General features: G+C 42.9%; 1 protein-coding gene across 1 annotated transcript in view; it reads left to right on the plus strand.

Annotated features, from left to right (window-relative positions):
* Positions 1–24,467, plus strand: part of LOC124789082 (serine/threonine-protein phosphatase rdgC) — a 1,335,318-nt gene that overhangs the window by 606,508 nt on the left and 704,343 nt on the right. The window contains exon 4 of the mRNA XM_047256373.1: positions 9,194–9,287. Coding sequence (XP_047112329.1) covers positions 9,194–9,287 — 94 coding nt within the window. The remainder of the gene's footprint in view (positions 1–9,193; positions 9,288–24,467) is intronic.

Raw genomic sequence — 24,467 nt, forward strand, 5'->3', positions numbered from 1 at the left:
CTGAAATGCACGTGCCCAGTTGCCGGGCGCGGAATGGCCGATCGCCATTACGGTCGAAATCCGCCGCGCTCCTGGATCAGGGAGGCAGGTCTGTCTCCAACATTGATCTGACACAGCACATATAGTAGTTATTAGGTACTATCAGTTTTAGGGAATAGTATGCCGACGCCAATTAACAACCACTAACACGATAGGGACTGCAGTGAGTTCAATGAACTTTGGCCAGCCCAGTGCCTGGGGCACACCCACTGGGATTAGCTCGGCGAGCAGGCAAGCAACCGTAGGTTTATAAGGTCTTCTAGCACACCTGTAGCGCTGCAGAAAATACAACTTTTCGAGTATTTGTAGAGTAGAATAGTAAACATACTAACCTTGTCCATAGTAATAGCCATTAATGAATGTACACTATTGAAACGTCCCCTTTGAACAATTTATATACGACTGTACTTAACCTGACACACAATATTTTTAGCACAACGCAATCTGACTTTCAAAATTCCCTACTAAAGAATGGCCCTGACAAACATTAAACTATACCTTTCACAAATCACTTACCTCACAAAAATCTTCGCTGCTCAAGCTACTGCAATACAGCGAGCGCCACTACTGCCAGCTAAATAAAAGATTCAAACTACTGAAGGCACTAACTACTGATAGGGGTAGTTAGCAAATGAAAGATATTAATAGAGAGCAAACAATGTATTTACCTTAATATCATCACAAGTCATAATATATATATCAGTTCATGACAAATTGCAAACCTCCGCCATCTCTCTCCCCACATCCACCACTGCTGGCGGCTCACCTCCAACTGCGCAACGCTACGCGCTGTTCACATCCAGCTGCCGCTGCCCAACACTACAATGGCGAGTATTACAACAATGCAAAGCAGCGACAGACTGCACACAGCACAGCTAGTGATTTTCATACAGAGGTGGCGTTACCAATAAAAAAGCCTAAACAGCCTACTTACATAGCCCCCATGCTCCCCACAAAAAATTTTACAAAATTTTTTTGGGCAGTGGCCAATGATGATTTGATAAAATTTTTCATAATTACAATAACAAAGATATCAAATGCACACACTTATTGATACAATGTTGGTCAAAAGCTAAAAAATTTCTCACAGTCCATAAAGACAGTCCAGAATGTTCATCACAGTAAAAATGCAGAGTTTTTCTCTAAGTCTGAGCAGTAAAAGACAATGCACACAGATGTAGTGGATTTCCATGCAGTCTTGAAGAAGTAGTGTTGTCCTTCCAACGGAAAGACAGTGCTGACTCGACATGCAGACAGGTAATGGGCCACAACAGAGCAAACCCACAGCAGAGTCATTCGAAGTTTGGAAGAATATTGTTAGGTAGGTCATCACAGAGCAGACCCACTGTAGTCCTGGTAGAGATTACGGTATTGGTGGGCCACCAGAGGTGCAGACCCACTGCAGTCCGTGTAGAGATAATGGTAATGGTGGGCCATCAAAGATGCAGACCCACTGTAGTCCTTGTAGAGATGGCCAGCAGCCATCTGTTGCGATTGTGCAGGTGCACATTCACCATCGAAGAGTCTTGCGGAGAATATAGCAAGTCCGTGATTTTCATACAGAGGTGGCGTTACCAATAAAAAAGCCTAAACAGCCTACTTACACTATGTGATCAAAAGTATCCGGAAACCTGGCTGAAAATGACTTACAGCTTCTTGGCACCCTCCATCGGTAATGCTGGAATTCAATATGCTGTTGCCCACCATTAGCCTTGATGACAGCTTCCACTCTAGCAGGCACACGTTCAGTAAGGTGCTGGAAGATTTCTTGGGGATTGGCAGCCCATTATTCGCGGAGTGCTGCACTGAGGAGAGGTATCTACGTCGGTCGGTGAGGCTTGGCACGAATTCGGCGTACCAAAATATCCCAGAGGTGTTCTATAGGATTCAGGCGAGGACTCTGTCAAGGACAATTCATTACAGGGAAGTTATTGTCGTGTAACCACTCAGCTACAGGCCGTACATTTTGAACACATGCTTAATCGTGTTGAAAGACGCAATCGCCATCCCCGGACTACTCTTCAACAGTGGGAAGCAAGAAGGTGCTTAAAACATCAATGTAGGCATGTGCTGTGATAGTGCCACGCAAAACAACAAGGGGTGCTAGCCCCCTCCATGGAAAACACGACCACGCCATAACACCACCGCCTCCAAATTTTACTGTTGGCATTAGACACACTGGCAGATGACGTTCACCGGGCATTCACCAAACCCACACCCTAACATCAGATCGGCACAATGTCTTCGTCACTCCACACAGCGTTTTTCCACTGCTCAATCGTCCATCGTCCAGTGTTTACGCTCCTCACACCAAGCGAGGCGTCGTTTGGCATTTACCGGTGTGATGTGTGGCTTATGAGCAGCCGCTCGACCATGAAATCCAAGTTTTCTCACCTCCCCCCTAACTGTCGTAGTACTTGCAGTGGATCCTGATGCAGTTTGGAATTCCTGTGTGATAGTCTGGATAGATGTCTGCCTATTACACATTACGACACTGTTCAACTGTCGACGGTCTCTGTCCGTCAACAGACGAGGTCGGCCTGTACGCTTTAGATCTTTACGTATTCCTTCACGTTTCCACTTCACTATCACATCGGAAACAGTGGACTTAGGAATGTTCAGGAATGTGGAAATCTCGCGTTCAGACGTATGACACAAGTGACACCCAACCACCTGACCAAGTTCGAAGACCGTGAGTTCCGTGGAGTGCCCATTCGGCTCTCTCACGACCAGTGAGGTCGCTAATATGGAGTATCTGGCAGTAGGTGGCAGTACAACGCGCCTAATAAGAAAAATGTATGTTTTTGGGGGTGTCCGGATACTTTTTATCACATAGTGTATGTAGCTGCAACTGTTAATGTGTTAATTACGAGGCCCACTAATTAACTTAAGTGGTGGATTATGATGTATAATTATTGTATTGTGCTGGAATAAAGATATTTTTAAAAAAGGAAACCTTGAAAAACATCTGCGGTATAAACATTTTCAAATGACGTAGACCTTCAAACAGCGGTACTTGAGTTGCTATGTGACTAAGGAGAGGATTTATATCTTCGAGGAACAGAATGATTGGTAGGGTTTTCCGACCGTTGTTTACAGAGTGTGTCATTTATATGCGTCACTTAGAAGTAAAATGAAGCATTCAATAAAAGTTACTTGGCCTGCCATCAGGATGTATAACTTAATTTTTGAGGTCCTCTTGTAAGCTGCGAATTTATCAGGTTGCTTCATATGAGGTGTTTCGAATTCGTGATACTAGAAATAAAAATTTCAATGCTTCTAAACGCACCTCAAACGGCAAGTAACAGAAAAATATAAATCGATGAATGCAGAATGTTACCGATGGCTTCATTGCACATTACTCTGCTGAGGCTTCTTTTACTGTGAAGTAGCATTGCTGCTAATAGTAATGCGTGTACATAAAACTGTGATTATTTTGGTCATGACTTCTGTATGCAGTATATCGGATGTTTCAGTTTCAGAGGTGTACAGGAAATAAAGTACTAGCTCCAGTTTGTTACCTTGGCAATATGACTTGTATACATTCTTACATCATTATCTTGAGATGATCACACAACATTCATTACTACATTTTGTGTGTTCATTTAACTTGTAAAAAATGTAATTCAACTGCCAGTTGTAGTATTGGCTTTGTTAGGACTGTCTAATGGAATATTATCAACAGATTCTAGTTGTTACGTGTTGTTGTAAAGAACTATTTTCCTAAGTGCAGATGACGATAACTATCGTAGACTTCTTCCGGAATAGAACTAATATTTTTTATTTTTGTAACGCATCATGGAAGAATATTTCTTTAACGAGGTAAACTGTTTGGCGGAAATATTTTTCGAAGAACACAGTGACGCCTTTATTTTGCTAAAGCAAACAGCAGTGACCACTCATGACTTCCCGTTAACGTGAATTTATTTTTCTTTCCCGTTTCGGAATCGTCTTAGACCGTACGGTATAACTATATTCTTTATACTGACTTATAAATAGCCTACTAGTTTCTTTTGATTAAGTTTCCTTACATTCGTCTATCGTTAAAGAACTATTTCCTAGTTTAGGCATGAAAATGCTCTCATTTCGTCATCTTTATTTTGTTATCTTTGATCCGTTGAGGATCATATAACGAAAAAGGACAGAAGATCTCATTGAAGGTGAGATCATTAGAAAGGGTGCAGAACCTCTCGTTTGGAAAGAAGAGCGACGAATTTCGGCATTTGTCTTACGTTATTTAGGAAAACACTAAAAAGGTAAACCTGGAGGGGGGAACGGGTATTTGAACCACAGGTATCCCCGAATGCAAGTTCACTGTCCCACAACTTCAGCACATCACGAGCTTTCAGTTTGCTCCGAATAATTTTTCTCCTGAGTCCAAAAACACTTATAAATTAACTGCACTACTACTAAATATTAAGTCTGTAGTATAAAATTCTATTTTTCACTGTTTATTGCCATCTAATTGTCGATTAACCTTTTATTGCTCAGTGGATTTATTTTAATAACTGAAGACAACTTCACAATCCAAATTACTTAAACAGTACTTTACTGGATGAGCGGTTTCGACAGAGGTACGGTGTCATCATCGGATATTATGCTTTAAAATTTTGAAGACATATTGTCCTTCAATGTTGCAAGTCGATTCACATTGCATATGCACTTCCGAATACATTGAGGATCGCTACACAGTGGCACCTGGTGGACATTCATGGTGGTTGTTGCCAGCTGGTGGTGAACATGAAAATTTGTAACTGGCGCAAGATAGGTATGTTTATGTTTTACACAACACGTTTATATTTGACATGCCGATTTGTGGTGTTTTTCATGGTAGTGGGGATTCGATATGCAGTGTGAAGCGACTTGCAGCACTGATGGAGAATATGATTAAAATTTTTAAAGCAGGAAATCCCATGGCGACAGCATAGCTCTGTCGAAACCGGTCACCCAATAAAATCTCCTTTAGTGACCTTGGCTTGTGAAGTTTTCTTAAGATATCGTACACTGCAGATCGCCCCAGACTAACAATATACATTCATGAAAAGCATTTATTATGTTTAAAATCTGCCTTTGTGATGTTAGTAAAACAATCTCTGACATGCACTGTCTATTCTTGAATACTAAATCCTGTTTTTGTTGTTGTTGTTGTGGTCTTCAGTCCTGAGACTGGTTTGATGCAGCTCTCCTTGCTACTCTATCCCGTGCAAGCTTCTTCATCTACCAGTACCTACTGCAACGTACATCTTTCTGTATCTGTTTAGTGTATTCATCTCTTGGTCTCCCTCTACGATTTTTACCCTCCACGCTGCCCTCCAATACTTAATTGGTGATCCCTTGATGCCTCAGAACATGTCCTACCAACCGATCCCTTCCTCTAGTCAAGTTGTGCCACAAACTTCACTTTTCCCCAATTCTATTCAATACCTCCTCGTTAGTTATGTGATCTACCCATCTAATCTTCAGCATTCTTCTTTAGCACCACATTTCGAAAGCTTCTATTCTCTTCTTGTCCAAACTAGTTATTGTCCATGTTTCACTTCCGTACATGGCTACACTCCATACAAATACTTTCAGAAACGACTTTCTGACACTATTCGATGTTAACATATTTCTCTTCTTCAGAAACGCTTTTCTTGTCATTGCCAGTCTACATTTTATATCCTCTCTACTTCGACCATCATCAGTTATGTTGCCCCAAATAGCAGAGCTCCTTTACTACTTTAAGTGTCTCATTTCCGAATGTAATTCCCTCAACATCACCCAATTGAATTTGACTACATTCCATTATCGTCGTTTTGCTTTTGTTGATGTTCATTTTATATTCTCCTTTCAAGACACTGTCCATTCCGTTCAACTGCTCTTCCAAGTCCTTTGCTGTCTCTGACAGAATTACAATGTCATCGGCGAACCTCAAAGTTTTTATTTCGTCTACATGAATTTTAATACCTACTCCGAATTTTTCTTATGTTTCCTTTACTGCTTACTCAATATACAGATTGAACATCGGGGAGACGCTACAACCCTGTCTCACTCCCTTCCCAACCACTGCTTCCCTTTCACGCCCCTCGACTCTTACAACTGCCATCTGGTTTCTGAACAAATTGTAAATAGCCTTTCAAAAAATGGCTCTGAGCACTATGGGACTCAACTGCTGAGGTCATTAGTCCCCTAGAACTTAGAACTAGTTAAACCTAACTAACCTAAGGACATCACAAACATCCATGCCCGAGGCAGGATTCGAACCCGCGACCGTAGCGGTCCTGCGGTTCCAGACTGCAGCGCCTTTAACCGCACGGCCACTTCGGCCGGCCTAAATAGCCTTTCGCTCACTGTATTTTACCCCTGCCACCTTCATAATTTGAAAGAGAGTATTCCAGTCAACATTGTCAAAAGATTTCTCTAAGTCTTAAAATGCTAGAAACGTACGTTTGCCTTTCCTCAATCTTTCCTCCAAGATAAGTCGTAAGGTCAGTATTGCCTCACGTGTTCCAATATTTCTACGGAATCCAAACTGATCTTTCCCGAGGTCGGCTTCTACCAGTTTTTCCATTCGTCTGTAAAGAATTGGCGTTAGTATTTTGCATCCGTGACTTATTAAACTGATTGTTCAGTATGTTTCACATCTGGCAGCACCCGCTTTCCTTGGGATTGGATGTATTATATTCTTCTTGAAGTCTCATACATCTTGCTCACCAGACGGTAGAGTTTTGTCAGGACTGGATCTCCCAAGGCCGTCAGTAGTTCTAATGGAATGTTGTCTACTCCCAAGGCCTTGTTTCGACTCAGGTCTTTCAGTGCTCTGTCAAACTCTTCACGCAGTATCGTATCTCCCATTTCATCTTCATCTACATCCTCTTCCATTTCCATAATATAGTCCTCAAGTACATCTCCCTTGTATAGACCCTCTATATAGTCCTTCCACCTTTCTGCTTTCCCTTCTTTGCTTAACATCTGAGGCCTTCAGTCCCCTAGAACTTAGAACTACTTAAACCTAACTAACCTACGGACATCACACACATCCATGACCTAGGCAGGATTCGAACCTGCGACCGTAGCGGTCGCTCGGTTCCAGACTGAAGCGCCCAGATCCGCTCGCCACACCGGCCGGTTAACTATGTTGCCATCTGAGCTCTTTATATTCATACAAGTGGTTCTCTTTTCTCCAAAGGTCTCTTTAATTTTCCTGTAGGCAGTATCTATCTTACCCCTAGTGAAATAAGCTTCTACATCTTTACATTTGTCCTGTAGCCATCCCTGCTTAGCCATTTTGCACTTCCTGTCGATCTCGTTTTTGAGACGTTTGCCTGCTTCATTTACTGCATTTTTATATTTTCTCCTTTAACCAATTAAATTCAATATCTCTCCTGTTACCCAATGATTTCTACTAGCCCTCGTCATTTTACCTACTTCGTCCTCTGCTGCCGTCACTACTTTATTTCTCAAAGCTATCCATTCTTCTTGTACTGTATTTCTTTCTCCCATTCCTGTCAATTGTTCCCTTATGCTCTCCCTGAAACTCTGTATAACCTCTGGTTTAGTCAGTTTATCCAGGTCCCATCTCCTGAAATTCCTACCTTTTTGCAGTTTCTTCAGTTTTAATCTACAGTAGTAGCTTACCCGCACTCCTATTTTTTTTATTCATTATTAAACCGACTCCTGCATTACCCCTATTTTATGTTGTATTTATAACCCTGTTTTCGCCTGACCAAAAGTCTTGTTCCTCCTGCCACCGAACTTCACTAATTCCTACTATATCTAACTTTAACCTATACATTTCCCTTTTTAAATTTTCTAACCTGCCTGCTCGATTAAGGGATCTGACATTCCACGCTCCTATCCGTAGAACGCCAGTTTTCTTTCTCCTGATAACGACATCCTCCTGAGTAGTCCCCGGCCGGAGATCCGAAGGGGGGACTATATTACCTCCGGAACATTTTACTCAAGAGGACGCCATCATTATTTAACCATACAGTAAAGCTATTCTCATTTTGGAAGTGTGTCTTGGTATTTCCCCCACAAACAAAATCATAGTTCGTGGAGTCTGCCACTGACATGCTATCTTTAACCCACATCATGGAGACGAACCCTGCTTGAGTGAAGCGCTCCTTCTTTGTCAGTCACAAGAGACACTTCATCGAACACACAAATGGACCCAGTGCTGTGGCTATTAGTTATTAATGATACTCGCACCTTTCTTGTACCTTCTACATGAGTATTTTTCTACAGTCGTTAATTTTTGTCAATACTGCGGACTCATTTACCACAGTGACTGTATGCCAATCGTGTTGCCTCTCTGGTCTGTCTCTGTTTTTCTTTTTTCTTTTACTTATTATGGCTTTCGGTTACACGGACCATACAGCAAACAACGGATACAAAGTACCAAATAAACATAATCGTAAAAAAGCAGACTAGCCTAAAATTATGAATTTGTCTCTCTCTCTTTCGTGCCTCGTGTGACCGACGGCAACCTGGACTGCCACTAGTCGCTTTTAACCCTGTGTCTCCAGCTACCTGTCAACATCTGGTCACGTAGGAAAACATGCGTTTGTCACGCGGTAGTCTGAAGAGCGCAATACGTTTCTGAACGATACTCTCGTAACTAAAGAATTAAATCAAAATGGTTCTGGGTCGAAGGGCCAACTCTGATATTAATTTACGTAATAAAAATGAATATAATGTGTGCTAATAAACGCGTGAAGTGACATCTGAAATGTCTATGGTTATCTAAGGATATGATTTAGATTCAAGTATCATTCAAATGATTCATGAAATATGCAAATTTAGTCTTTCTCGGCGAATCTCGATGATGAAGTCTTCTCGGGTTATCAGTCGAGTCAAGGAGTCGTTCTCCGACAACGTTTCGGCAAGTGTGAAGATGACAAGTAGGAAACTTGCTGAAACGTTGCCGTTGAATGACACCTTGACTCGGCTGATAACCCGAGAAGACTTCATCACCAACGGAACATGTAACTACCTAAGAACACCACTGCTCATTTCCGTACCGGCGCTTTCATGGCCCATGTCGCTGCTCAGATTTTTTTCTCTTAAAACTACTTATAGGGAACTTGCAAGCAAATCACAGTAGACTGTTTGTTTACTCTGGTTATTTCCCATGCACTACATATGACCGATGCTTGCTTTTCCGTTGTTGCAGCTGTACAACTTCTTCAACGCGCTGCTGACACACATGCCGGACCCGACAGTGCCACGACCGGTGGGGACGGAGGTCGCCAAGAGTCCCACTTCAGGTGAGCCGCTTTCCTCTTAATCACTCTTTACCATAATACCGTCTGATCTGAAAATTTTGCCGAAATATCTTGAACAATTTCTGAGAAAATGTATATACAGGGTGAGTCACCTAACGTTACCGCTGGATATATTTCGTAAACGACATCAAATACTGACGAACCGATTCCACAGACCGAACGTGAGGAGAGGGGCTAGTGTTACTGTTTAATACAAACCATACAAAAATGCACGGAAGTATGTTTTTTAACACAAACCTACGTTTTTTAAATGGAACCACGTTAGTTTTGTTAGAACATCTGAACGTATAAACAAATACGTAATCAGTGCCGTTTGTTGCACTGTAAAATGTTAATTACATCCGGAGATATTGTAACCTAAAGTTGACGCTTGAAACCTCCGACGTTCAGTTGCGTGTTGTAACAAACACGGGCCACGGTCGGCGAGCAGCATCTGCAGGGACATGTTTACGATGAAGACCGTGTTTACGAGTGTGGCTGTAGTGCACTGTTGTGGTTTGGTCTAGCTGTCGCAGTGTCCGTATGTAGCGCTTGCTGCTATTGTTATTCTGCATTCGCCTCCGCACGCAGACCAACTGTAGTACGCCGTGTTACCAGACGTCTGTGATAGTGTAGTGTTGTAGGAACTGTGACCATGGTGTATTCGAACTCTGAAAAGGCGGAGATGATACTCATCTATGGCGAGTGTCGACGAAATGCAGCTGAAGCCTGCAGGGTGTATGCAGAACGGTACCCGGACAGAGAGCATCCAACGTGCCGCACGTTTCAAAACATCTACCGCCAACTGTATGCAACAGGTATGGTCGTAGCACGCAAACGGGTCCATAACAGGCCCGTCACAGGAGAAGCGGGTGCAGTTGGTGTGTTAGCTGCTGTTGCCATGAGCCCACACATGAGTACACGGGGCATTGCCTCAGCCGGTGGATTGAGTCAAAGTAGTGTCATGCACATACTGTATCGTCACCGCTTTCACCCGTTTCATGTGTCGCTACATCAGCAATTACATGGTGATGACTTTAATCATCGAATGCAATTCTGTCAATGGGCATTAACAGAGAATGCGTTGCAGTTCTACCTGTTTACCGATGAAGCGGGTTTCACAAACCACGGGGCAGTGAATCTACGGAACATGCATTACTGGTCCGTGGACAATCGTCGCTGGCTCAGACAGGTAGAGCGACAGCGACCGTGGACTGTAAATGTATGGTGCGGAATCATTGGCGACCACCTCATTAGTCCTCACTTCATTGCAGGGGCCCAAACAGCTGCAACATACATCGCGTTTCTACAGAATGATCTGCCAACGTTGCTCATAAATGTCCCACTGGAAACGCGTCGACGTATGTGGTATCAGCATGATGGGGCACCTGCACATTCCGCAATTAACACTAGATTGACCCTTGACAGGATGTTCGACGGGCGTTTCATAGGATGTGGAGGACGCATAAATTGGCCAGCCCGTTCTCCTGATCTTGCACCTCTGGACTTCTTTCTGTGGGGTTCGTTAAAGGAGAATGTGTACCGTGATGTGCCTACAACCCCAGAGGATGTGAAACAACGTATTGTGGCAGCCTGCGGCGACATTACACCAGATGTACTGCGGCGTGTACGACATTCATTACGCCAGAGATTGCAATTGTGTGCAGCAAATGATGGCCACCACATTAAACATCTATTGGCCTGACATGTCGGGACACACTCTATTCCACTCCGTAATTGAAAACGGAAACCACGTGTGTACGTGTACCTCACCCCTCATGGTAATGTACACGTGCGTCCATGAAAAAGACCAATAAAAAGGTGTTAGCATGTGGACGTAATGTGCTGTTCCAGTCTCTTCTGTACTTAAGGTCTATCACCGTTCCCTTTGGATCCCTACGTAATTCGGTGCTCTCCGATACACACGATCGAACAGCGGAGGAGTGGTACTCCAGCGTCAACTTTAGGTTACAATATCTCCGGATGTAATTAACATTTTACAATGCAACAAACGGCACTGATTACGTATTTGTTTATATGTTCAGACGTGCTAACAAAACTAACGGGGTTCCATTTAAAAAAACGTAGGTTTGTGTTAAAAAACATACTTCCGTGCATTTTTTTAAGGTTTGTACTAACCAATTACACTAGCCCTCTCCTCACGTTCGGTCTGTGGAATCGTTTCGCCAGTATTTGATGTGGTTTACAAAATATATCCAGCGGTAATGTTAGGTGACTCACCCTGTATACACAGGGTGTTACAAAAAGGTACGGCCAAACTTTCAGGAAACATTCCTCACACACAAAGAAAGAAAATATGTTATGTGGACATGTGTCCGGAAACGCTTACTTTGCAATATAGAGCTCATTTTATTACCTCTCTTCAAATCACATTAATCATGGAATGGAAACACACAGCAACAGAACGTACCAGCGTGACTTCAAACACTTTGTTACAGGAAATGTTCAAAATGTCCTCGATTAGAGAGGATACATGCATCCACCCTCCGTCACATGGAATCCCTGATGCGCTGATGCGCTGATGCAGCCCTGGAGAATGGCGTATTGTATCACAGCCGTCCACAATACGACCACGAAGAGTCTCTACATTTGGTACCGGGGTTGGGTAGACAATGCCCCCATAAATGAAAGTCAAGAGGGTTGAGGTCAGGAGAGCGTGGAGGCCATGGAATTGGTCCGCCTCTACCAATCCATCGGTCACCGAATCTCTTGTTGAGAAGCGTACGAACACTTCGACTGAAATGTGCAGGACCTCCATCGTGCATGAACCACATGTTGTGCCTTACTTGTAAAGGCACACGTCCTAGCAGCACAGGTCGAGTATCCCGTATGAAATCATGATAACGTGCTCCATTGAGCGTAGGTGGAAGAACATGGGGCCCAATCAAGACATCACCAATTATGCCTGCCCAAACGTTCACAGAAAATTTGTGTTGATGACGTGATTGCACAATTGCGTGCGGATTCTCGTCAGCCCACACATGTTGATTGTGAAAATTTACAATTTGATCACCTTGGAATGAAGCATCCGTAAAGAGAACATTTGCACTGAAATGAGGATTGACACATTGTTGGATGAACCATTCGCAGAAGTGTACCCGTGGAGGCCAATCAGCTGCTGATAGTGCCTGCAAACGCCGTATGTGGTACGGAAACAACAGGTTCTCCCGTAGCACTCTCCATACAGTGACGTGGTCAACGTTACCTTGTACAGCAGCAACTTCTCTGACGCTGACATTGGGGTTATCGTCGACTGCACGAAGAATTGCCTCGTCCATTGCAGGTGTCCTCGTCGTTATAGGTCTTCCCCAGTCGCGAGTCATAGGCTGGAATGTTCCGTGCTCCCTAAGACGCCGATCAATTGCTTCGAACGTCTTCCTGTCGGGACACCTTCGTTCTGGAAATCTGTCTCGATACAAACGTATCGCGTCACGGCTATTGCCCCGTGCTAATCCATACATCAAATGGGCATCTGCCAACTCCGCATTTGTAAACATTGCACTGACTGCAAAACCATGTTCGTGATGAACACTAACCTGTTGATGCTACGTACTGATGTGCTTGATGCTAGTACTGTAGAGCAATGAGTCGCATGTCAACACAATCACCGAAGTCAACATTACCTTCCTTCAATTGGGCCAACTGGCGGTGAATCGAGGAAGTACAGTACATACTGACGAAACTAAAATGAGCTCTAACATGGAAATTAAGCGTTTCCGGACACATCTTTTCTTTATTTGTGTGTGAGGAATGTTTGCCGAAAGTTTGGCCGTACCTTTTTGTATATGGAAACCTCAAATGAAAACTTTAAATTTGTTATAAGAAATCGAAATTTCTCACCGTTATCCTGTATGTTGGTAAGCGTGCTACAAACAGCGTGCAAATGTCCTGCAGGTCGCAGCTTAGTGCAGATGCACACACTCCGTCGCAGTAACAGTATAAAGATGGCTACCGCACTTGCGACATGCACCAGGGAAGAACAGCGTTCTGTTATCCAGTTTTTGCGTACTGAAGGTGTGAAACCTTTTGAAATTCGCCGACGAATGAAGGTTCAGTACGGTGATGCATGTTTGTCACAGCAACAAGTCTACGAATGCAGTGGGAAGTTCGCAAATGGAGTGACTTCAGTCGAAGATGCTCCTCTTCCAGGTCAGGCACAACGAGTTATGACTCCACAGAACATTGCAGCAGTTGAAGCCATAGTGAAGAACAACCTCCGAGTGTCACTGAATGACATTGCAGCGTGTTTACAGACTAGTCATGGGTCAGCACACCTCATTGTGCATTATGTGCTCCAGTTTCACAAAGTATCTGCAAGATGGGTCCCACGGCAGCTGACTCCTGAAATGAGAGAACGACGTGTTGATGCTTATGAAGAACTTATTCGGTGCTTTGAACGAGGAAGTGGTGGCTTCCTTGCAAGAATCGTTACTGGAGACGAAACCTGGGTTCACTTCAACCAACCGGAAACGAAGAGAGCGAGCAAGGAATGGCGCCATTCCTCATCACCAAACGCGAAGAAGTTTCGAACAGGACCTTCTTCAGGAAAGGTTGTGTTGACTCTCTTTTGGGACGAGAAAGGCGTCATTTTGGAGCATTACGTGGCTACAGGGACCACTGTCACCAGTGCATCATTCACAGATTTCCTAAAAAATCATCTGCGGCCTGCAATCAAATCAAAGCGACGTGGACTGCTGTCAGCAAGTGTCATTTTGCAACATGACAATGCAAGGCCACACACTGCCCGTACAACAGTTGCAACAATCACAGACCTGCATTTTGAGTGTCTTCCTCATCCAGCATACTCACCAGACCTTGCCACAAGTGATTTCCATATGTTTGGACCACTCAGAGACGCAATGGGAGGAAAGAAGTTCCTTTCTGATGAAGAGGTACGCCACGCGGTGCGTGAGTGGTTGCGCGGACTACCAAAAGAATTTTTTTCTAAACGAATTAATGCACCTTGTTAGCGCTGGAGGACTTGCATTGAGCGTGGGGGACATTATGTTGAAAAGTGATACAGCTTTGACCACTTCTGCACAATAAATATCATGTAAAAAAATATTTAAGGTTTTCATTTGACTCTGCATATAGCAAGCTTCTCTTATGAAGTTTTTTGAATGTATCGAATAGGAGACATTTAATAATTTTTTAATTATAGCTGTGTAAGTATAATATCAAATTCATGCACAATTCCAAGCACTTTGCCCCTTTCTCAGCTTTTACACAGAATTTAAAAACTTACTCCTGCGACAACATTTATTGGGTTTATAGAGGTAGGTGTACAAAATTTCATAATTCTAGCGTTCATAGATTCTGAGAAAAAGAAAGTTGTGGAAATGCAACTTTAAGTTTGACTTCCTGTTTTTTCTTAAACAAAAGTGTTAAGGCGTTCGTAGACACTTGTTATCAAACTGCCTGTTGGCTTCTGTCTTGGGTTTTTCGGTCGACGTTTGTCTAATGATTTCGCTAGCACCAGTGGTTGGCATTGTCAAACCTGTTGGACCAGCAGCAATGGAGGACGAAACCTTGACAATGCCAGCCACTCGTGCTGGTGAAACGCCAGAAAAATCATTAAACAAACGTCGGCCGAAAATCCCGAGACAGAAGACAACACGCAATTTTTTTTATGTAATCTCACCAGAAGGGCACATATTTGTACTATGGGTCCTCTTTCCCTTCATTGCTTACCTTATGGTTTCTTGTTTTCTACTTCCCTTTACTAGATCTTCCACTGACTTTTCAGCCGTCGAGAGGCGCTGCAGATCTATTTATCTCGAGAGTGAAATTTCCAGTCTTAAAGCCCATTCTCTCTAATACCATCAAGCCACCTACGTTCCCGTCATTAAATACAGTAACTGCATCACAAATTGCAATTCTGACAACTGTGCCAGATTAAAATGTGGTCTTAGAGCATAAATTCCATATTGGAGAATTTAGACTCATTTGGGTTCTGCGTTCTGTCATGAACACAATTTTTTTTAGAAATCGGGATTCACAGTCTTCTAGATGTATCCCGTGTAAGTTTGCTTGTAAGTAACCCACAGAATAGTTGTTCACGGAGCTAGTGTTGAAATGTTGCATCAGAACCTTGGGGTTGCAGTAGAGTCACGTCACACATTTAATTATTTTGCTGGCAGTTCGGTTGCGATTTGATCATTGAAACTTTGAGAACTTTTTGTAAATGAGTTCTATTAATAAATAAAAATGAAATTAAAATTGGTATTTTCGGTCAATTTCGTGAAGGCAGTAATAAGACAGCAAATCAAGAATCAGTGGAGTAACCGGAGATGTGATAACTGGAGCTACAGCTTAGATAGTAATTAAGGAACAGCACAGGTTCTCGTAGTTAAGTTTGACCGAACAGCACGCTAACAAGGCCGTCTCCTTTCTACGTGGTTTTATATTAGTTCAAAAAATTTTGTGCAAATATCTAAAGAAAGCCATTTTTATATGTATTACAGTGAGTTTCTAATACTGGTGTGGCATCATTAACAAACACATCTTTCGCACCCTGATATCCACTTCCACTTTACATAACTGAAGTGAATATGAGAATGAAGACAGTAGTAACATTGTGTTCTTCTTAAGACTCAGCCCGAAGATTCTTTTGCAACAATTCTTCCTCTTCTCTCTTCTCTGTAGTCTACTCGTACATCATATCTGATCTTTCTGAAGTATTTTACTCCAGGTCTTCTTCCTTCTCTGTTGCATTGGACCGTTTCTTCCATTACATTCACAAGAAAACATATTCGTTGTTAGAAGTGGCCAATTAATTGATCTCTTCTTTTCCACCCTGTCGGTAACAGACTTCCTATTATCTTTTCCTTTTAAAATTTCTTAATTTGCGAATTTTGCTTTCCACGAGATATTTTCCAACCTACGTCAACTCCATATTTCAAATGGCTTCAGACATCTGTGTTTCATGCGCCAATCGTAATATCCGAGCCGTACGAGTCCACGCTCCAAACACATCTCTCAGTACAACAAATCTCCTTTTGGTCTCCACATTTATGTTGCTTGTTTCAGACAGCATCTTTTTTCTTGCAGTATTATCCAGCTGCCTGCAAAATTCTGCTCTTCATGTCAGATGAACTTTTCCCAACTGATATGATTTTACTTCCTAAGTTCTTAAAGGTATTTATTATGTCCACTCCTGGCCATAAAAATTTGTACACCACGAAGATGACATGCTACGAACTCGAAATTTAACAGACGGGAAGAAGATGCTGTGATATGGAAATGATTAGCTTTTCAGAGCATTCACACAAGGTTGGCGCCGGTGGCAACACCTACAACGTGCTGACATGAGGAAAGTTTCCAACCGATTTATCATACACAAACAGCAGTTGACCGGCGTTGCCTTGTGAAACGTTGTTGTGTTGCCTCGTGTAAGGAGAAGAAATGCGTGCCATCACGTTTCCGCCTTGGGAAAAGGTCTGATTGTAGGCTATAGCGATTGCGGTTTATCGTATCGCGACATTGCTGCTGACGGTGGTCGAGATCCAATGACTGTTAGCAGAATATGGAATCTGTGGGTTCAGGAGGGTAATACGGAACACCGTGCTGGATCCCAACGGCCTCGTATCACTAGCAGTCGAGATGACAGGCATCTTATCCGCATGGCTGTAAAGGATCGTGCAGCCACGTCTCGATCCCTGAGTCAACAACAGATGGGGACGTCCGCAAGACAACAATCATCTCCACGAACAGTTCGACGACACTTGCAGCAGCATGGACTATCAGCTCGGAGACCATGGCTGGGGTTACCCTTGACGCTGCATCACAGACAGGCGCGCGTGCAATGGTGTACTCAACGTCGAACCTCAGTGCACAAATGGCAAATCGTCATTTTTTCGGATGAATTCAGGTTCTGTTTACAGCATCATGATGGTCGCATCCGTGTTTGACAACATGGCGGTGAACGCACATTGGAAGCGTGTATTCGTCATCGCCATACTGGCGTGTCACCCGGCGTGGTGGTATGGGCTTTCATTGGTTACACGTCTCGGTCACCTCTTGTTCGCATTGACGGCACTTTGAACAATGGACGTTACATTTCAGATGTGTTACGACCCGTGGCTCTACCCTTTATTCGATACCTGCGAAAACCTACATTTCAGTAAGATAATGCACGACCGCATGTGGCAGGTCCTGTACGGGCCTTTCTGGATACAGAAAACGTTAGACTGCTTCCCTGGCCAGCACATTCTCCAGATCTCTCACCAACTGAAAACGTCTAGTGAATGGTGACCGAGCATCTGGCTCGTCACAATACGCCAGTCACTACTCTTGATGAACTGTGGTATCGTGTTGAAGCTGCGTGGGCAGCTGTACCTGTACACGCCATCCAAGCTCTGTTTGACCCAATGCCCAGGCGTATCAAGGCCGTTATTACGGCCATAGTTGGTTGTTCTGGGTACTGATTTCTCAGGATCTATGCACCCAAATTGCGTGAAAATGTAATCACATGTCAGTTCTAGTATAATATATTTGTCGAATGAATACCCTTTTATTATCTGCATTTCTTCTTGGTGTAGCAATTCTAATGGCCAGTGGTGTCGGGAGAGAGGGAAGGCATGCGAAAGAGCTAATGATATCAGCTGCGTTGGAACTTTATGCAGAATCAGCAGCAACGAGTGAAAAACGTTGTGGCGGACGGGGACTCAAGACTGGGATCTCCAGCTTACGAGGCAATTGTGTTAACAATTACGCCACCTGGACACAGTGTTTATCGCAAACGCGCGAACTTATCTGGGTTCGGTCCCCAGCCGACCCACACTCCCAGCCAGTGCCCCCTACCCGCTGTCTCCGTCCATGTCTCCATGCACGATAATTTTACATTGCCTCTGAAGGTCCAGTGTAAATGAGCATCCACACTGTAGATTATGCATTAATTTCCCGTCGAGTCGAATCAGTTATATGAATGTATTCCGGCGTAACGACAAGCACCGGCACGAAGATGAAGAAGGCAAGAGAAGAGAAAGCTGTGAGACGACGTCAGCCAATAGTTCGCTGACTAGGACCGCACCACGACAAGGGCGGCCTCTAGCCGATGGAAATATAAGCGCTGCTCCTGCCAGCCTCGCCCGGACCGTAGAACTCGCGCACAACCAGAGGCACTAGCTGAACCGTTATTAGTGACCTATAGGAACTTATGTGATAACTTTCATGGACACTGGACATAGCGAAGGACACTGATTGATTGCAAGTCGCCAATTGCTTGCCACACATCCTTGTAAGCCATACATAAGTATTTTCAGTGAATGATCGGTTCAGTTAGACTAGAGGATCTAGTTCATTCCATGTAAGGACAGCCCACACTGTTATAGAGCCACCACCAGCATGCACAGTGCTTTGTTGTTGAGTCCGTGGCTTCGTGGGGTGTGAGCTACACTCTGATCCTACCGTCCACTGAAGCCGGAACTCGTCGACCAGGCCACGGTTTTCGAGTCGTGTAGGGTCCAGCCGATATGGTTACGACCCCAGGAGAGGCGCTGCAGACGATGTCGTCCTGTTAGCAAAGTGACTAGCATCGGTAGTCTGCTGCCACAGTCCATGAATGCCAAATTCGCCGCACTGTCTCAACGAATACGTTAGCCGTACGTCCGATTTTGATTTCTGCGGTTATTTGAGTCAGTGTTTCTTGTCTCTTAGCACTGACAGCTCCACACAAACGCCGCTGCTCTCCGTAGTGAATGCCATCGACCAGGGCGTAGTTCGTGGTGTGATGTAATTCCTGAAATCTGATATTCTCAGCACGGTCTTGACACTATGGCTCTGGGATACTGGACTCCCAAACGATTTCCGAAATGGAAATGCTTCTAGCTCGAATTACCATTCCGCTTACAAAGTCTGTTGAGTCTCGTCGTGGGGCCATAATCACGTATGGAATCTTTTCACACGAATTACCTGGGTACAAATGATAGCTCTGACAGTGCACGACCCTTTTGTGCTTTGTGTACGTAATACTACCGCCCTCTGCGTGTGTGCATATCGCTATTCCATGACTTTCGTCACTTTAAGTACATGACTACCTTGGAGTGTGGGAGGAAAATGTGAGTACACAGCACCAACGCCACTAAGAGTGCGATTTGGATAAATTAATATGTCAAAAATCGTCCTCAGTTGCGAAATGTTACTGGTCTTTACCCAGGTTTCAGCTAGAGCAATCTAGCCTTCTTCAGAAGCATAAAATAAACTAATACATTCTGTAATGTATTAGTTTATTTTATGCTTCTGAAGAACGCTGGATTACTCTGGCTGAAACCTGGCTAAAGACCAGTAACATTTCGCTACTGAGGCGGATTTTTGACATATTAATTTATTACAGTTGCTGACAGGGCTGCAACATGTAAAAAATTCTTCCTTTTGGATAATATTAACATTATAATGATTTTTTAAAAAATGGTTCAAATGGCTCTGAGCACTTTGCGACTTAACTTCTGAGGTCATCACTCGCCTAGAACTTAGAACTAATTAAACCTAATTAACCTAAGGACATCACACACATCCATGCCCGAGGCAGGATTCGAACCTGCGACCGTGGCGGTCGCTCGGCTCAAGACTGTAGCGCCTAGAACCGCTCGGCCACTCCGGCCGGCAATGATTTTGAAAATAGTTTCCTTTGTATATAGCTTCACATTTGTATAGCGGCCGGACTTGCATGCAACGATATAGGAACGCCACTTCGTATAACAAACAGAATACTATATCTCGTGCGGTAGCAGCATGTGCTGCATATCACGGCTTCTTCACACACACACACACACACACACACACACACACACCCTTTCTTTTCCCCCTTGAGATCTGAATCAGTAGAGGGCGTTTGTCGGCTGTGCAGTGGCAGCCCTGCTGATGACTCGTTCGAAGGCTAGTGGCTGACAGCTGCTGGAAACGGGTGTACGTGTCTGCACCAGATGTTGGAGCTAGCATCTGGGCTAGCCGATGTGACCCCTCGGTAGCACAGACACGGGTGCCGCGTGTGCGTGTAGTCGGATTCCGGCAGGTCGAACGTATCACTGATGCCATCGGTTCCCAGCGGGCATTCCACGCGCTCCTTCTCACCCGGCAGCTATGCGTACGGGCGGCGACTGACCGCTACGTGACGGCTCAGATGCTGCAGAGAGTGGCCGCAAGAACTGGGCGTGATCCGCTGACGACCGCGGCGGCTGTCTACTGCATTTCCTAGTCCGCTATTGGTAGCTACCCGGTTATAGTGAGGCTTAATGAGTTCTAGGGAACGCGGAAGGCTCGCTGTGCTAACGGGGCGCATTTTTTAGTCCTCTGATACTCGAGTGATGGTAGTGCTGCGGCGGAGGGGCCGATTTGAATCATGAGTAGAGTTGCGCACTGCCAAAACTACGGCTCGGTACTTTTGGTACAGTACACAAATGACGTAGCAAACGGTAGGATTACAGACAGTGTTGGTAGCATTGGTAGAGAAGGAAACGTAGATTAATGTCAGGTTTATTTGCGTGGCCTTACTCTGCAGCAAGAACTGAAATAGTTGTTATGTAAATAAAACCTCCTTTTCTTGCTGACACTTAATTTATTCTTCCAAGAAGCGTTTCACCTTTTTCTTGTTCTAAGGCATCGTCATTGGGTTCAATAGCGATACAGTTTTGTTAATTTTAGATTATCAAACAGTTCACAATGGTTATAATAGTAACTTAGTCACAAAGCTAAACAACAAAATTAAAAGTAAAAAGAGCAGAAAACACCAAACCACAGATAACAACACAACAGCACCAAACGCAAACACGTTGTCCAATACCAACTACACAGAATAATCAGAAAAAGATGAAAGAGAACACAAGATGGTACATAGTGACATACAAACACGAACTCGCACATAAAATAACCAACATTTTCCAAAGGCGGGGGATAAACTTAGCATACATAACAGACAATCGTATATAAAAATTCACCACAAAACTGACAAAAAGAGAGACATATACCAGAAAGCAAGTATATATCAAGTACAGTGTAGTACTTGTGAAGGCAGCACATAGGACAAACAGGTAGAACATTTGATGTCAGATGCAAAGAACACATGAGGGTCTCGAAATATGGGACAAACCACTCCACATTTGCAGAACACCTAAGAGAACATAACCACAAATCAACCAGTGGAGAAGAAGAAATGAAAATCATTAGAATCAACAATAAAAAACACCTTCTAACCTGCAAGAAAGTTACTACGTACAGAAAACCAAAGCAGAAAGGAAAACCATGTTGAATGATCAAGTGCACATGCCAAATAATTCATTGTTTGCTCTAATAGGTAACATAATAGAATAACATTCCAAAGGAGAATTAGTATAATAATGCCACCCAGTATAATAATAATACCACCAACCATCTTTACACTCACGTATCCAAGAACCCTTCCACATAACACTCAAACGAAAAGTCAATTATTTACTTTGTTAAAAGCAGTGTCCGAAGAAATTGCTATATCGAATGGGAAAAGAATAATAGTATACCACAAAAAAGAACGAGAAACGTGGTGAACAGTGTGAAAATGTTCGGAATACAAAATTGTACTTATGTTTCGGTAATAAAGTGATAGTGCGACCTCCAGAGCAGATGAGAGGAAACGCACGTACAAGTAAACCGTAAGTAATTACCTATTTACATAAAAAATCGCAGCTTGAACTGTTTGATAATCTAAAAATAACGAAAATGTATCGTTATAGATCCCACTGATGATGCCTTAGAACAATAAAAAGGCAGAACACGTCTCGGGAAAATAAGTTAAGGTGCAACAAGAAAAGGTGGTTTTATTTGCAAAACAAGTATAAATGAATGCGTGCGAGAGGAACTGGGAACCGATGACTTCTCTTTGTTTTTTGTTTGTTTGTTTGCTCGTTTTACACATAATTTGAATCGCACATCATTCAGTTTTAGTCCATTGTGTACATTATATTCTAAAAAAATATAAATAGCATTTTATAAGGAATAAAAATTACTTGATCACGTAACATCGTGCTTTCATGTAACTTTTGATGTAAGTTTATGTGCACTGACATAAAAAAATCTGCTTTTTTCCAGTTTCAACACTTTGTTGGCAGGAAACCGGCAACTTTATTAAATTTCTTAAAGCGTCTATTAAGACACTGTCGACATTTGCAGTATCAGGCGACCAGTTTCAAACCTTACAGGTTCATTTTCAAGCATGGCCTATTGAGGCTGTACTGACAGTGCCTGATCTTAATATTAAACATCAAGAAGGGCGCACAAACTTTATAAATGTTTACAGAATGAATGTCACAATTCAAAGGTCCCTCTTACCAGCGAGTTTGATTCTGATTTGGTAACAGGCACGTTGTGGATTGTGAAATTCATTCTCCAATACTTTATAATGTACGCGTTGCCACTTTCATGTTTATTACTAAAAACGGGCACTTTCAGTGCAGCCTCATTAGGGAATGCTTGAAAATCAGCCTGTAAGTTCGAAACTAGTCACCTAATATAAATACTGGAAATGTTGACAGAGTCGTTAATAAACGCTTTTAAATTGTCTATATAATTGTCACTATTATTTTGCTCTCACTAGAACGTTATTCGTCATGATCTAAGCCAAGACTTCCCCTTTATTACTGATAAGCGCGGAAGGTGTTTATGAACAAAAAAAAAATTTTATATAACCTCGACAAAGTATTGAAATGATGTTTAATATCTTTTTGTTCGGCATTATCTTTTAATTTTATTTTTTCTTTGACGCAACTGCGTTTCCTAATGCTATATTATGTACTGTTTTTCATTTTTGCCAGAACTTCCCTCTGTTTCAGATGAAAACTAACAGTTTTCTAATAAAGCCTGAATTAGAGGTTGACAGTTTCAATTTTCCTATAAATACTTTTTTATGTTTAAGTAACGGAAGGGAGGATAACTACTAGAACAAAAATGTTCCGTAGATTAGGCGGTTCTTTATAGATACTTACTCAGTTTCTGGACGGTTCACAGCTCCTGATTTCTAGGCCAATCTAGCAAGACACTGACAGCATACGCAGAAAAAGCGATTGAAATGACAACGCCCGACGGGTATGTAACACACCTAGCTTACAGGTAACGCTTTTACTACCTTAAGTGACCAACTGTCAGAACAACCGTAGTTTAAGCCTGCCATAGTTTTCCATCCTTAATAATGAGGTATCCATTAACGTTTACGACTACATTTCGGCGATGTAGCCTCAGCTGTGTAAGTAGATCACAGTGCAAAAGCACTATTTTTTCGAGTTTTCGCTGATACATGACATCATCATCGGAATCGTTTACGTTTATGAAACGGCCCACTGTGTATTGGGTACTGAAAGTCAGGTAATAACGGTGGCGCAGTCGGGGTGGTAACCCATGGAGCAATTTCCGTGAAGGTTGAGGTTACAAGCAGGGGAAAAAATGAAGAGGTGGAGAAAGAAAAAAGGAAGAGGGAGGGCGAAGGAGCAGAAAAAAAGAATAAGAAGAAAAATGTAAAGTGCTGGAGGGTACTAAAATGGGAAGGGCGTGCGGATGTGCATGCTGGGCCAAATAAAACTGGCTCAGAAAGTACATAGGAGACTGATGCGAAACTGACCATTATTAACGAAAATAAAAATCTCCTGCAAATGCAACCACGAGTACAGAAGTTATAGTTGGGGCCCTATCTTTACCATCTGGCTCTATTAAAAATGTTACGTCACAACGAGTGCCGTTAATCGTACCAAAGTACACCAAACGTTAATTCGAAGTATAAATATTTGCCTCAGATTCACGCAACGATTCGAAAATAGCACATTACGCAAAACTGCCAACAATAATGTGCACAATTCCGTAATATTTTGCTTTGTAAATTAAACCATTGATAACTGAAAAAAGTTATACACAGGATTTTAGATCAACGAAGATAATACTATTCATGTGTTTATAACAGAGGCCTACTTTCCAAGTACAAGATCACAGCGTGTCAAAAAGTAACATGTCAAATATTTCATTAACATCATCACGTACAAATCGGAGTCGCGAGGTATTTACAATTTAAATAAGTACCGAAATGTGAATACGTACAAAACAAACCAGTAACACCGTCAATGAATGTACAAGTTACGCCTATAAATCTGTCAGCCTTCTACCATACATCCTGATTCTTGAGGGTATGTGTAAAACTGCAGTTGACTC

The sequence above is a fragment of the Schistocerca piceifrons genome, chromosome 3, assembly GCF_021461385.2.
Source record: "Schistocerca piceifrons isolate TAMUIC-IGC-003096 chromosome 3, iqSchPice1.1, whole genome shotgun sequence".
NCBI classification, from domain to species: Eukaryota; Metazoa; Arthropoda; class Insecta; order Orthoptera; family Acrididae; genus Schistocerca; species Schistocerca piceifrons.